At 42.8% G+C, this 16,241-nt stretch overlaps 1 protein-coding gene across 3 annotated transcripts in view; it reads right to left on the bottom strand.

Annotated features, from left to right (window-relative positions):
• The window catches only part of LRP8 (LDL receptor related protein 8), a 411,845-nt gene that overhangs the window by 45,300 nt on the left and 350,304 nt on the right, over nucleotides 1-16,241 (bottom strand). For all 3 annotated transcript variants that reach the window (XM_054036543.1, XM_054036544.1, XM_054036542.1), the window contains one exon: nucleotides 4,245-4,613. In XM_054036543.1, coding sequence (XP_053892518.1) covers nucleotides 4,245-4,613 — 369 coding nt within the window. The remainder of the gene's footprint in view (nucleotides 1-4,244; nucleotides 4,614-16,241) is intronic.

Below are 16,241 nucleotides of genomic sequence, written 5' to 3'. Positions count from 1 at the left end.
AAGTTGCACTATGATGTTGTGGGGAGATATTTTGAAAAGTTTTCTATATAATTGTGAAATATTATGACTGCTGCCTGCTTTACACCACTTTTCTTCAAGGCTTCCTATTGTGATGGCTGGAGCTCAGTGGATAGCCTTTGGAAGCCATCTGTGCCCATGTTGGATCAGGCCCAGGGGATGTCCCTGAGGAACAAAGTACTCTCTCGCCTCTAATGTAGTCCCAGTCCTGCAAGCCATGCAGCAAAGGCGAGATGAATGTGACTTGTAAGTGACTTGACTTAGACTCCCTTCTAAAAACAACTGGGGCTCAAAATGGCATTTTCACATTTCAACTGGCAAATGCTTCCGTGACATGTCTCCTACTGCACCCACCTAGGCCCCTTGGATGTGGAGAAGGAGAGAGGGGAGCTCATTTTCGCCCTACTGGATTGAAACTTGTGTGTAAATAGTCCAACCTCAAATGCCAATGCCATTCCAGGGAACGTACCTCAAGGTCTGAGTTCACTTACTTACATTGTAAGTTCTTTGGAGTGGGGACTATCATTTTGTTCTGGGTTTGTACAGCGCCTCGCACAATGGGGTCCTAGTCCATGACTAGAGCTCCTAGGTGCTACAAATAATTGTGCACAGAAGGTATCAGAATCAAATGTGCACTAACACAGCAAAGGGCCCCAGGATAACCCCCCTTGGCTACTAGCAGGGAATTTACACCTGAGATACTATAACCTGCCCAGGGGTATCAGTGCTGTGAAAATACAACTAGGGGAATAATTACCTGGTAGTAAAAAGAAAAGCACTTGCTTTAAAAATCCAAACTACAATGACCCAGCTACCACATACACTAGATTAGTTTGACTGCTGTGACAAACATTCCCGACCTACGCTGGGTCGTGCTTTCTTTGTACTGTGACAGGTCAAACTGGCCTTTGTGAAAGTGAATTCAAATTGAAGCTGCCAACAGGGCTTCTCAAAAACAGAGATTTTATTCTGGAAACTCACTTTTCTTTCAAGTGTTAATACACTCCCCCTCCCCCCCCCCCCATAACAGAAGACAAGAGTCCTGCCTGGAACTGGGATCCCACGGGTCCCACAGGACCCACTGCCACAATAGCGGGAATGGGTGGGAAAGGGATTAAAAATACTGTAACACCCTGGCTTTATGTAGCTCATTGATATTGCCCTCTAGTGGCTGTCCCACAGAGAGGATAACAGATCTACTGCTAGTACTGACTGAGGGAGTTCACCTTGAGCTGCAGCCACTGAGGCCCACATTCCTGAAAGTGAAGGACCAGCTCTGTGGCTCAAACAGATCTATTCCATCATATTGCTCTCCACCAATCACACTGTTATCCCCCTCATATCCAGGCAATCAGCGCTCCCTCTCTCGACAAAATCAATCCTCCCTGAAGCTGAGCATCGGTCCTTGCCCCGGGGGGCCATTCTGAGCCAAAAAATTAAAAAATCTGCACCAAAAATTAAAAATTCTGCAAAATTCTGCAAATTTTATTTGTCAAAATAACACTACATAATTACACCAGTTTCAATTATTTTGGTAATTTATTTCAAAATACCCGTCAGCAAGTATGTCTGTAACAATACAAACACACACAAAAAAATCCCCCAGGAGTAGAGAGTTAAAGAAACCCCTATGACAACCCAGTTCCTGTTCTCTGTTCCCCTCCCCTCCACAAGCCCAGCTGGGGGCCAAACACCCCCCCACCCCCGAGCCCAGCTGCAGGGCCCCCCCCAAGGCCAGATACCCGCACTCCCTCCCCCCAGCTCAGCCGCGGCACCCCCTGGCCCAGATACCACACGCCTCTCCCCCAGAGCCCAGTCATGGCGCCCCCGGCCCAGACACCCGCCCTCCCAGCCCAGACACCTGCCCCCTCTCCTCCCCAGAGCCCAGGGATCCAGAGGGAGAAACAGCCTGATGCTGGGTCCCAGGCTTGCACAGAGTTTCCTGTGCACCGCCCTCTCCTTCCCTCAGGGCATGCTGGAAACTGCAGCTGCTTGGAACCCTCTAGCTCCCTCCCCTTTCCCCCAGCTGTGTCTTCTATGTGCGAGCTGGGCTCTGTTGGGTCCAGCGGCCCCTAGTGGTGGCCAGCAGCACTGCAGCCCATTTCTGTGGGGGAAAAGAAATTCTGCGTGCACAATGTCCATTTCTGCAAAATTCTGCATTGCGCAGTGGCGCAGAATTGCCCCAGAAGTAAATCCTGAGCCCCCCTGGGACTCCTATCCTGCTGCTGTCCACACCCCCTTTGATTTTCTGTATACCAGCTCTTTCTCCTGCTCTTTGGCCAGCTACTCATTTTTCTCCTCTCCCTACTCTTAAAGAGCAGCTCAGAGGCTACTTTGCATTTTCCCCGACCCTCCTGAAATACAACTAGTGGTGACTGGGGCTTCCACTTTCTCCTTGTCCTGTTAAAGGAGCGACAGCATTTGCTCCCTGCCTGTATCTCTGCTTCACAGAAAGCCTAACTGCCTTCTTGTTCAGGCCCTTCCCAAACTGGGACTGCCCTACTAGCCTCGGAGGCGGGATTTTTCTGCCCTGCTGGGTGCAATGTCTATGTGGACAGTAAAAACCCTATGGCTCTGATTCTAAGAGCAGGAGGTTTTCCTGGGTCCTTGGTTAAAATGTTCAGTCCCTGCAGTTGGTGGTGGCCCTCCTCCCCCCCTTTCAGCAGTGCTGTATGTATGTATGTAGCTGTGTAAATATTTTATTTCATCTCAATCTTGTCATGATGAATATTTCAACGAAACATTTTCTCCATTTCCCTCTTGGTGTCTCTGGGTAAGTGACCAGTTTGAGCAGTTTAGTGTCTGAAAATGGATAAAACATTCAATACACAGCAACAACGTGTTAAATACACAAAGCTCACTGAAGAGAAATCCATTATTGATGATCTCTGTGCCTTTAACAAGCCAAACTCTTATACTGAAAGGGCTTAGGTTTGAGAGCAAAGTGCATTTTGAACTGGCTTCTTCAGAGATCCCTTTATTGACTCTCTGGTTCAATATGTTCTGGATTCATAGGCAGAAAACTACTTTTTTTTTTTTTTTTTTTGCTTTAACATAGATGTTTCCAACCTGTGAGCTGTGATCCCCTGAGGCGATCTAGGGGTTTTCAAACCTGTTCCCATTCCCTAGCTCTGATTTCCAACTGAAACAGATCTCCTCAGTCACTTGCTACCAATTCCTCCTCAGCTAGGCCCCCACAACCCACTCCACTACCAAAGAGCCGGATAAGGGGTAAACTGATTGCAGTCTATAAGTGCCTACATGAGACATAAATATTTGATAATAGACTCTTCAGCCTAGCAGGTAAAGGTATAACACGATCCAATTGTTGGAAGCTGAAGCTAGACAAATTCAGACTGGAAATAAGGTGTAAATTTTTAACAGGGTAATTAACCTTTGGAACAATTTACCATGGGTCATGGAGGATTCTCCATCACTGGCAATTTTTAAATCAAGACTGGATTTTTTTAAAGATATGTTCTAGTTCAAACTAGATAATAATTCCCCAGAATTATTTTGGGGAAGTTCTATGGCCTGTGTTATGCAGGAGGCCAGACTAGATGTCCTTTCTGACCTTGGAATCTATGAATCTTTCCCTCCCCTCTCCACACCACCCCACCACACGCCACGCCACTCCACTCCACCCCACGTTTTCTATCTGCTTTCCAGTCCTGTATTATTCTTTTAGAACAATTAATTTCCCCCCAACCGTAAATGCTTTCATCTCTCTTTAAGAAGCTATGGGCCGGATTGTGTCACGAAGGTTCTAGCACTGAACAAGGGGCAGGGTGGAGCCGCCCTGCCTCTGAAAGGGATTGTGACTCAGTGAGGAACATTGCCCCTGGAGCTCCTGGAAAGCTGGCTTTCTCCTCCCCACTCCTGTCAGAGAGGCTCACATTTAAGTCACTACAGGAGCTGCTGTTTAACTCTCTGAGCCTCAAATCAGCCTCTGACTTCTCACTGAATGCACCATTATTTGCAGCCACAGAGTTCTGTGCTCCGACTCGTTTGTGCAGGTTATTTTGGTAATTGGGCACTCAGCTACACAGTCTGCAGACACAAATACCCAGTTTGAAGGCACAAATTTGTTGCAGCAAACCTGTCATTAGAGGTCTTGGCTGAAATGTGGCCTTTAGGGGCACCCAAAAATACTCTCTCCTCAAGGAAATCTTTACCCAGCAGACATCCCTTGCCCCCAACGCTGCTTAGCCCCTGCAGATACTTACGACAATCCTGCTCGTCTGACTTGTCTTTGCAGTCCTCGTCACCATCGCACTTCCAGTTCAAGTGGATGCACTCCCCATTGCCACACCTGAATTCGTGGGCTGCACAGGTGTTCAGCACCTGAGGCTTGACTTTGTAGCCACACTTCTCCATCGATTCATCTGAGTGGTCTTCACAGTCGGGCTGGTTGTCACAGACCCAGGGCTCAGGGATGCACACGCTGTTGTTGCACTGGAACTCGTTAGGGTTGCAGGTGAGGGGCGAGCACTTCCTCTCGTCACTGCCATCGCCACAGTCGTTGTCGCCATCACACACAAAGATCATGGCTATGCAGGTCTTGTTACTGCACTGGAACTCACTGGAAGAACAGACTTTGGAGTAAAAACAAACAGGTGAGTTGGGAGATCTTCAACCTAGTCCCCAAGTGGACATTGCATCCATGTCACAAACCCACCACACAGCCTTGGGCAGTCTCTGCTCAGGAGAAACCCAACACTGGAGCAGGCTAGGAGTGAAGGACATTAGCTAGGCTGTGTGGTGTCCAGACCAGGAACAGCTGGGTTGTTCCAAGTCAGTAATGACATGCATTGGCTGTGTGTGTGTGGAGTCCATCCAGGGCCGAAATACCAGAGTTGTGATAGGCTATCATTAACACAACTGTGCGTGGAGCCCAGGAATGGAATAGTTGAAGGGCTGAAGGTCAAGACTGAGAAGCACTGGCAGAACTGCATGGGGAGCTTTGGACAGAAGTGTACGGGAACTGAAGATCAGGAACAAGGACCACTGGCAATTCTGTGTGTGGTCCCAGCACCAGAACAACAAAGGTATTGCAAGCCAATACTGAAGAGCACTGTCTGAGCTGTGCTGGGAGACAAGCAATGGAACAGCAGAGATATTACAGTCTAGGATGGAGATACATGGCAGAATTGTGTGACACAGTCTTGCATAGCTCCTGCTGGCACTATACTGAGCTCAAGTCAGTGCTATCAGTTCCTGACTCACCAAATTCACCCCCAAAACTAAGCAAATTTCAGAATTTCACAGTGTCTTGTTTTGGACATATTAAGTGGGACACACAGGGTAAATATTCAGTGAGTTGTGCAGGAATTAGCTGCTGAATCATGCCGATAAATCCCTTCACAACGTACTGACTCTTTTCCCTGGAAGTCACCATTCTGCATTTACATACAAATGAGACTTTTTGAGCTATGGAGGAGAACAGACATTTTTCCTTTGCATGCCTGATTTACTGCTGAGCCAGGAGTCTGCTCAAATTAAACTTTCAGATGTCCCAACAATGGTCACTCTTACTGCAAAAAGAAAAACACAGCCACTGGCAAGAGTCCCCTATAAATACTTTTAATTGGTACCTAATTTACTCGGTTGTTAAGGAAAAAAAATCAGTTCAGCTTCAAAGATCCAATGGAAAATTATGGCTTTTATAAATTATATTAGATTAAATAATCTGTCTTGAAAAATGCTTCTTTTAATTGCACTCAGGAGGCTTTTGTCTTCAATAGCAAAAGTACTTATTGCCTCTTCTGCACAGCTCCTGGGATAAACCACACTGCTGAAATAACACTGGTAGCTGAGACACAACATGGGAAGTGCATCTGAAAGACAACAGAATCTCTACTACGTGGGGTTACGTACCAGCTTTGAGGGTGTGGCAAGAGTACAGGGAGAATGATCTAATAAGGCCACGTCTATACTATGAGCTAGGGGTGTGATTCCCAGCTCACGCAGACATTGTCACTAGCTCTCATCTAGCTAGTGCACTAAAAATACTAGTGCAGCTACCTGAACCGTGTGGGTACATACTCAGCACAGCTATCCCATGCTGCGGCGTGCATTACTACAGCGATGCTACTGTTTTTAAGCACACTAGTGTGACAAGAGCTAGTGTGAGTGTATATGCGTGAGCTGGGAATCACACCCCCAGCTCTAGGTGTAGACATACTCTCACAGTGTTATACAGAAAGATTCTGTTTTTTTCACCTAGGAAGATAAGCACTGACTGCTTGCAATGGAATGATTAGCATATACACTACCTGAATCATGAATTTACCAGGCTGTATGGGCAAAGAGCATAGCTGAAGTTTCTAACTCCCTAAGGTTCTAGTGTTCTACCTATTGAATCTATTTTGATATGACCTAAAGTAAAACCTAAGAAACCCAACCCTCCCTGGATCAGTCCCAGCAAACCCAACTTCTTTCGACCTGTCTGGGCATTATTTTGGCTCCCACTACCTAAATGCCAAAGGACAAGCCCATTTGAGGGAGTAGAGGTGTTTGCCTTCCTTGGTAGCATCTCACACCAGCCACCAATGGAGACAGAATTTGATGGATCCATTTTTTGATTCAGTGTGGCAAACGCTATGCTTGTATTGTTAAATCCCGTGGTATGAAATCACTAGTGCACTAAAATTACAAATTTCTAGAAGCACCAAATTAAATTGCTTGTTAGGGGGTTGGTGGTAGAATGGGGGCAGAGATGTCTTACCAATAAGAAAAAGATTCAGATTCCAAAAACAGTCAGAGGAGAAGGATACTCTTGAGCACAGACCATAAGCTCTTCTGTGGATGCGATGAAGCAGATTTTTAAAGGAATCTCAATTCCACCTTCAATTTTCTGGGTGCAATTTTATAGCTGCAATTAAGTGCATCTGAAAATTACAGCATTTGGTCACCTAACTATCTGATTTGTTGGCACACTCAGGTGGAGAGATGTCTAAGCACTAGGAACTGCATCTAAAAGTAATTGCATGGCAGAGTTGGAGTTCATTAAAAGAAAAAAATAGGCGCAATCTCTACTTATATGTCTGTCTTCCTCTCACAAACATTTACACGGCACCTGCCTTTCTCCAAAGATCTAATTGTGCTTATTTAGCTATTCTGATTAATTGGCACTTGTATAACTGAAAACAAAATGATCTATTAATCTGATCGATCGGTCTTCATCTCTGTAATCTAGCAGCCATTTCAAACGGGTAATGTTATGGCATTGTGGAGTATTAATTTGAGGTAACACAGCTATAGCCTTACTGATCTGATTGAAGAGAGATGATAAACATGAGAGCTGCAGTGACTACATGCAGATAACGTAACAGATCAAGGCTGAGCTGAGGAAATACATCAAAATAAATGTTAGAAAAGCAACCTCAGAAAAAAATAAATAAGCAAAGTTTGCATAAGCTCTTGATCCCTAATATTTTGGCAGGATTACAGCAATTTACACACTCCAACTGTGAATTAATTTCCTTCCCTGAGCTGTAATGAGCACATCTTTCTTCCTTGTTTTCATTACCCCCACCTCTGCCCCTTCTTATGTTTGTATGTGTTGCCTGTCTCCCTTTTGAAATTTGCCAAGTGTGCAAATTAGAGATGGCCACATGTATCCATAGAAAGTGGGGGTCAGTCACCTACAGACATTGCAAATTAATATAGAAGCTCCTCCTCCCCTGTACACACAAACCCCACTAAAATATAAAATGCATCGAAAATCTCAGACAGAAAAGAATAAAAGCAATTTTGCTTTCATGCCTCTCCCGAGGACGTCTGCAATGAAGCTTATGATTTCCTAGCTACTAATTCACAAGCTTATGATTATTTTATTTTGTTTTTAAAATGTGAATTCAGTGCTGATGCCAGATGCTGAATAGGGCAGCACTAGAGACTGAAGTCCTTTGTTCACTGAACAGGTACAGCATGGGCAGCAGACACCTACCACTCCACTCTTGTGTCTCAGCCTTGAACAGGGGGGGCTTCACTGGCACATCTTTAACCCTGGCCCAGAAGCATGTAGCTGCATCAGTGCTGACAATGGGCACAAACTGTGCTTGTGCAGACAAAGCTCCAGTGGCAACAGTGGTGACCGTTACAGTGGTGGTTCATGTGATGTGGTCATCGGGTTACAATGGACTGGACTGGTACCACTGACTCATTTTCCACAGGCCTCAGCCAGAAGTCTGCCTAGGCAGTGAACATTGGCACTATAGTGGCATCCCCATAGAGAGAGTACTCCCCCTTCCAGACCCATCTGACTCCACTGGCTTTTAAGGAAAGGAGAGAGGGACTTATTGTCTCACCTTCAACCTACCTTGCCCCTCCCTAGCGACTTTCAGAGAGCTAGATTTTATGGGGTGTGCTAGGAAGAAGCAAAGCCTGCAGTCTCCAGCCACACTGTGGCTTGCTCTTGCACAGGGGGAGATAGGGGGAGAGCACTTCCTTGTACTCTTTCTATGCCTACACAGGAGCCAACCACATTATGACCTTTTGCATGGCTTTACACTAATATAAAGTACCCCCTAGAGCAAGAAAAGAGTTGCATTACGAATTACTATACACAGCACATGGAGAGATAAGGTGGGAGGAATAAGTGAAAGGCAATTTAGATTCACATCATCCTTCCCAAAAGAAATAACATTAAACAGTAATTAAATATCCACCATGGTATTTATTTCTCCTTTGACTTGAGCAATTTGTTTACGTTCTCTAATTTTGCTACCTGCCCTATTAGGAGATTTTTTTGTACAAAAGGGAGAAAAAACAATATTAGATTCAATTTTTTTTCAGTGGAAAGAAATAAGTGTTGTAGTCTCAGATGCAAAATCTTTTTTAAATATGAAGTGATCCCAGTAGAAATCTTGAAAATCTTTGATTGGCAGGAGTGTTGCAGCTCTGACTGGACCTTGGGCTCCGAAACCCACCCCCTTCCCTGGGCTTCAGTACCCAAGCTCCAGCCCAAATTGCAATGTCTACTAGCTGTTTTTAGTGCCGTAGCACAAGCCCGAGTCTGTAGACCTGTGCTTTGAGACTCACTGCTACAGGTTTTAAAAGCGATGAAGTCGTATGCTTAGTGACTCAGTATTGGCACCCTTTTCTCTCAGTCACTATTCAGCCAATAGGACGCTAATAGGCACTAGGATGTTGGAGGTGCCATCTTTTGGATAAGATGTAAAACTGAAGCCTTTGTATGGTCAATTCTATGGCACTTTTTGTAAGAGCAGAGAATAGTTACACTAATGTCCTGGTAAAAATTCCTAGTCATTTATATGAATTCTGTCTCTGTATATTCCATATTTGGTTTCATTTGTATATGGCATTCTCTTTTATTTCCTATACTCGTGTAAGGTCACTGGGTACTGCTTAACAGCTGCAGTGTTTCAATGTGGGTAAAGCGAGTCTTTTGTATAATAACTTTTCCATAAGGCAGGAATCTATAGCGTAATTACTGTGGATTTTCAAATATTAATTTGATGCAAAACAAAATGTGAAATCGACAATATCCATCATTAATAAAAAAGACACTCCATCATACAGCTGCAGTAGTGACTCCCTGATGAAGGCTATTACTAGCGTCTCGATAATAAGCTCAATTGATTTTGCCTCCTGTTTCTCAAAAAAAAAAAAAAAAAAAAAAAAAAAAATCCATTTTGCTTGAAATTATATGTGTAGCTTACAGCCAGACAAGAACTGTTTGGTAAAATTTGTGGTGAATTAACAGAGTTTCAGAGATACTGGGGTGTGGAAAATGAGGTGAATTTCACTTTTTGAAACTTTTTTTGCAATGCAACAAATGTTGAAGTCTGTAAAAAGAGTCAGTGAGGAATATGAACTATTCCTGAGTACGATGAAAACAAAACGCATGTGACCTGGTGAAAGAGACTCTGAGAACAAAGAACTGAAAACTGTATGAAATGGGCTAAAATAGCGGGAGAGGTCACTCACACAATCTAAGCACAGACATGAGACTGTGAAAAGGACAGGCCTTGTGAGAGGACGTGACATATTCTGAAACCTACCAGCGTCCTAGGTGGCAGATAGGCATTACCTGGTAAGCATGAACATAAGCTGTTTATTGTTTTCAGTATGTTTTCTCTGTAATGCTTTCTTCTGAATAAATAATGCTTTGCTTTATGAATGCTGGCAGGTCACTCGTTAACCCTGTTGTTGCCCCACAGAGAAGACGGATGTAGGTGCTGAACTAAAGTCAGATCTGCTGAGGTAGTCGTAGTGAATTGCAGGATGCACTGCAGCCTAAATCTCCACTCTCGAGAGAGAGTGTTGCGGGACTCTGCCTCAAGAAAGTTGATGGCTGAAGGCCTGAAACATAAGCTGGGTGCCCTTAAGGAAGCCACAAAGGGGTCAGAGCTGCAGTTACCTTGGAAACAGCGACAATATAAATTTTCAAAGACCTTGAGGCCATGTGTCAGGTGCCTCTGTTCAAAGCAAGATTCATGCTCCTTGGGGCAATTTCCCCTCAGAAGGCTGCCCTCTAGGGAGGGCAGCAAAAGAGAGGGAGGTAAATAATGATGACCTTGAAGTGAATTCCTCTGAATAAAGACAGGCCTTCCTTAGAGGGAATAATGCAACAGAATTGCAGTCTCACCACTATTAGTGGCTGTTGCTATGGTGATTGATATGGAGAAGCCCATACAGATGAGGTGGCAGAAGAAATGGTAATTCCTAATTCTAGTCAAAGCACTAATGTAGCTAAGGAGCCAAGGAAACCATTTCAAATAACCTCACAAATTAATATTTGCATTTGTCTGCTTCTTTTGCAACACAGCTCCCCACAAACACAAACAAGCCGTTTTTCCAGTCTCTGCAGCTGCATTAGAGTAATATTAGTTAATTATAACAGTGTGACCAGACTACAAAGTTACTGCTGATAAATAATTGTTGGTGCAAAAGTGTGTTATGGATCTAGAGTAAGTTTTCAGAGACTCAGGAGGTCATTGAAAATGGCTTTATTTTCATGGCAATACAATTAACATATGTGCTTTATTCAGCAGTAATTGCATAGCACTCTAAGGAACAGAAGAGTACCGTATATACGTAAGACCTGAAAAGTCTTAATTTTTGTTTTTATATCTTCTTCACTAACATATAAAAAGTTACTATTGAGAACTTGCAGTGTCCTCAGTTCTGTTCTGTAATTGTTACAAGACTCCTGACTACTGAAACAGCACAGATTTCCCGGTTAAATAACTGAAAGGCACATCAAAATAAGCGTGATTCTAGTGTAAAGAGAAAAAGGCATTAGGATGCATAAGGTTTACATTGTGTAGTTTTATGTTCAAATTGTAGAGATACCTACAGGGGAAGAGATAAAGACCTATCTTTACTCTTTTAATGTTCTTTTAGAATGTAATCTGTTGAATCAAATTTTAGATGTTTTGTAGTAGATATAATTTTAGTAGAAATATATGCAAGAAAGTGTTTGGATTTTTTTTTATTCTTAGAATTGGAACCTGGATGAGATGTGCGCACTCACATTCCTCCAGACATGACTTGTTTGTTAAAATGGCAATTTTACAAATTATACCGATTTGGCAAATCACTAAGAACCATACGAGAATATCCATTAAACTAATAGCTCCATGATATTAACATACAAATTCATACCTATCATAAAATTGTGTTGTTTTCAGTTACTAAACTAAGGTATTAAAGAATAAAGCCATGATGCTGCACATGGATCCACAAAGGGAATATTATGCTTATTCAGAGTCCTAGGGAGGGGACGTGCATGGGATTCCCTCTAGCTATAAGAATTGTTTACACTGGTCCTTTTGCATGGTGGCGGCTAACTTCGCCACTGCGGAATTTAAATCAGAGATGTTTGCCAGGAAAATCAGACTGTATGAATGTCATACTTTTAGTCCATTATACTGAGGTTCACACTGATTATGCAGTATGTGCTAATATGAAATAAGTTAAGAAGTACCCAAAAATATTTGTCTGAATTTTCCATCTCTCCCCTTTAGAAAAATGCTGCTTCTGATTTCCTACTCTCAACTCAGGAAAGGAACTCTGCAAAATCTTAAAAGCTTTAGATTAGTCAAATTAAAGTTATCAGATTATAGCTAGATCTGTTTTAATCCCAGGGAGTTTGTAAACTCCATTTTTGTTGTGATTAGAAAATAAAAAGAAAGTCAGATTAAGACTTCAGTGGTGCAGTGCATGCTACCTCTTCCTATCTTCAAATTCCCAAGCACAAGGATAAAGCAAACATCAACCACCAGGACCAACTGAACCACCTTTGGGTCATAATTGATTCTCAGTTAAACCCATGTAAAACAAGAGTAATTCCACTAAGTTAACTAAGTCACTATGGATTTATGAGAAAAGAATTTGGCCCATTGTCTTACATTGGAGATTAATAATATGTTCACAGTGTGTTTCCTTGATGGACATCTATAAACAAAATGGTTGCCGGCAATAACACACCACGGCATCTTGTAGCTTCTAAACACCTACTGTCAATCACTGTGTAGCTACTCACACATGTCTCAAAGCCATCGGGGAAAAATAGATTTTATTTTCCAAATTCTTAGACAAAAGCCAATTTGTTGAATGGATGGCCCTGTAGGAATGTCTGTGAAAGGCAGAGAGGAGAAAAACAGCATTCCCCTCCCTAGAGATATGCTTCTGAATCAATGGGCAGAACAGGTAAGAAAAAAACAATCAAAATGGAAAGCCTGACTTCAGTCAGATAATCTTGTAGTAGCTATGACAACTGAGAGAAATGCAGGCTCCAGAGGTCTAGCTCTGCTGAATAATGAGGTACAAAGCTGTGTTCACGTTACAAGCAGTGAGGTCACTGCCCCATAAAAATCTCTACCTCCACTAATTTAATCTGCTTGAAGGGAATTCTTCACAAGAGGCGATATTTCCTTTTACTGTGGTTCACCGCATCATTAGATCTGAATATTCACAGCATTTAGCACACTATATTATTAACTCCTCTGGAGCAAAAGACAAATCAGGAGAAAGCTAAAATTTGCCATGCAAAACCTTGTGCAAAATTTACCCTAATGATGCTGTTATCTCCAGCATTTCCTCTAGAACCTGAGATCCCAAACAAGGTGGCGTGAAACTGCAATGACAATTTACAAATATATGTTTGGAATAAAATCTAAGCATGCTGGCTTGTGTTCGGTGGGCGGTCAAAGATTCCTTTTATATGCAGCAGTAGGGGTGGAAAAAAACCACTACCATAAACACAGGCCAAATTTTCAAAGGGCAACTTGGCCTCTATTTGCAATTCTGGTAGCACTGCTATTTGGTGGGTGCACTGTGATAGGTATGTAAATGATTATGACCAGGTTTAGAAAATTTGGCCTAAAAACTACAGCTATTCAAATGGGAAGTTCCATAAAAGGAAAGCAACACTGATATAGGAATAAACATGGACGCAAACACTCTTAGGCCAAGGCTCTGATTCCATGGGTGTTAACGGGATGGAGATCCCTTTGGTGTTGAGTTCAATGGGATTAGGATTTGGCCTTTCACTTCTACAGTTTTTGTATAAAAAGTATTTAGAAATAAAGGGCTGCGTAGGGTACCCACCTGCCCAGTCCGGATTTCGGTTTATGTGTCCAGGTGCCATTTGGCAAGCCCTGATGTCCATTTTTTTTAATCTGTGGAAAAGGTGGCAACCCTAAGCGGAAGGAAGGAGACAGCACAGCAGCAGCTGTTGCCTCCGGGACCAGGCTGCTCGTGCGGCCTATGGCGTCACATGGCCCTGCGCAGTCCACAGGTGGTGGGCCAGGTGGCCTTGGCCGTGCTGGTGAAGACACTGCGAATGACGGGGGCGGGGCCTTGAGGTGATGAAAGGGATGGGGCCTTGAAGGAAGAGGTGGAGCAGGGGAGGGGTCTTGGGGAAGAGGCGGAACAGGGGCAGGGCCTTGGGGGAAGAGGTGGGATGGGGGCGGGGCCTCAGAGGTCCAGTTACCAGCCATTAGAAAGGTGGCAACCCTAGGGCTGCAGCTTAGTGTATTTTTGGTTCATACCACCAGCACTACTGGTGAGATGACACATGAATTCTACATTCATATGTGCAATCATTGCTTTAAACTTTATAAAATATAACCTAATTGTGGACTAAACCTTCACAGCTATACTTCAGCCCAGAGGTGAAGTTTTTTGGAAAATGAAAGCAAAATCCACTCAACCGATTTAACTGTCTGCGGGTAAAAAAACAGCATTTTTCAGCCATGCTGAAAATTTTCAGATGTTGTTTTTGTGCTTGGCCAATTCACAAAACAACTTTCTTTTAAAGCTTCAGATTTTTCCTGGCCATAGTCTTGGAAAAGGGCTGTGCCATGTTTGAAGATACTTGGTTTTGAAATAACGTTTGCAAATTGTGCTTAGTTCACAGAGCTATAATGTAGTGGCTAGAGGGAGCAAACTATATATACCACTGCCCATAAAAGGGAGGAATGTTCAATCTGCTCAAATGTGTCTCATCATAACATAAGCCCTTTCATTGCTATACCTAAAGCAGATTCTCTTTTAGTTTAAGTAGTAGAAAGCTGTGTTTGGGGATTAAAAGATACAGAGTTCTGGACCCGTTCTCCCCAAAATGTCTTCTAGGTACATGATGTGCAGCATGGCTGGCAGCTATGGAATGACACAAATAGGAGGCTAGATATGGGATTTCCACATCCATGAACCCTAGCCACTGGGAGAGTATATAGTGAGCCAACTCTGGGCTAAATTCTGTCCTCTGTTACAGTGTTGTAGAAGAGGCAGAGGCAACTTCTCCCACTCCTGCAGCAGGGCAGGATCTTTCTCTAGTACTCAAGATGATTGTTTATGCATCTACGATTTCAGGATACGTCCACTGTATACGTTTAAATAATGTAAAATATGCATTAAGGGAATGCTAACGTTTGTATTTTAATTATCCAAACAAAGCAATCTTAACCCTGTCCCATAATAATCTTAATTTTGTTCCTTTGCATTAAAATAAAGTATTTCATAACAAGCTCCGACAACCCTGGGCAAAAATGTATTTTTTTCAGCAAACACCACAATGTGGAAAGAACTGCACTTTTTAAAAAATGCACCTTCAATAAAACTGTATAAAAACATTAATCAATGAACCTTTACTTTAAACTGCACCTTCTTCTGTACCCTTTGAAGAATATTTTATTTACTGAACATACTGATACGTTACATGATTTTAGAGTGAAAGCTCCTATTGTGAATGCATGCACACAGGAAGAAAAGTTGGGGCTGCTATGGGAACGCTGAGGGTCAGATTCCAGGAACTACGTTCTGCTTGCTTGGGGTGTGGGCAGGACATCACTCTACATCAGTTGTGGAATAGTACATTACACCTGAGCTGGCTCCAACATTAGGAAAAAGTCAAGTCTGCTTAACAGCAACCTTTGCCCCCACGTCTCTTCAGCTGCACTGAGCAGAGCTCTGGCCCAGCTAAAGCTCTGGCCCGAAGTGTGAATTCCTTGACATGTACAATTAAAATCTCTACTTTAACATTGCATTAATGTAGGGTTTTATATTTAACTATGCTAGACATTGATACATTCATCTGGAAACTACCCTCATTTTTACTGTAAGGGTGCAATTATAGCTAGCCACCAGGTTAATTTATTTTGCTTTCTTGATGTTATATAGCTCAAAACAAATATGAATACGGAATGAGATATTTCCTAAAGAACAATGGGGATTTTCCTGTAATTTCTACTGCTTTTGAAGGAGATCTAATACTTTAAGCAGTGATAAAGTCAAAGCTGTCCACTATGTTTAATTTCTGGATAGCCTGGGCATAATACACAAGCATTAATCCCTCCAGCTGTCCAGTAATTAAACATCATGTGAAACCCAGAGGATATCATTGCTTTCCTACTTAATCTTGTTTATGAAGGACTTTCATTTGTTAAACCTACAATCACTTTCTTTCCATTCTTGAGGATAATATTAGATTCTTCCACCAATACAAGTGCACCCGGCCTATAGCTATTTTCCCACAGTAGCAAGCTTTTTGTGAGACATACATTTTTTTCATCACACATTGAAATACTTAAGAATGGGACACTGGGCCCATACTTATTCCATTTGCATGAGTACAATCTTACTAAAATCAGTGGGGTAATTCAGAGCAGAATTTGGTCCTGTGTGTTTGATTTCCTCTGAGCTGCATATGACTGAACAGCAAGCAGTGCACGTAGCTAATGAAGGCAAAA

This window comes from Malaclemys terrapin, chromosome 8, assembly GCF_027887155.1.
Source record: "Malaclemys terrapin pileata isolate rMalTer1 chromosome 8, rMalTer1.hap1, whole genome shotgun sequence".
In the NCBI taxonomy this organism is placed as follows: domain Eukaryota; kingdom Metazoa; phylum Chordata; order Testudines; family Emydidae; genus Malaclemys; species Malaclemys terrapin.
This window is presented reverse-complemented; position numbering and strand designations above follow the sequence as displayed.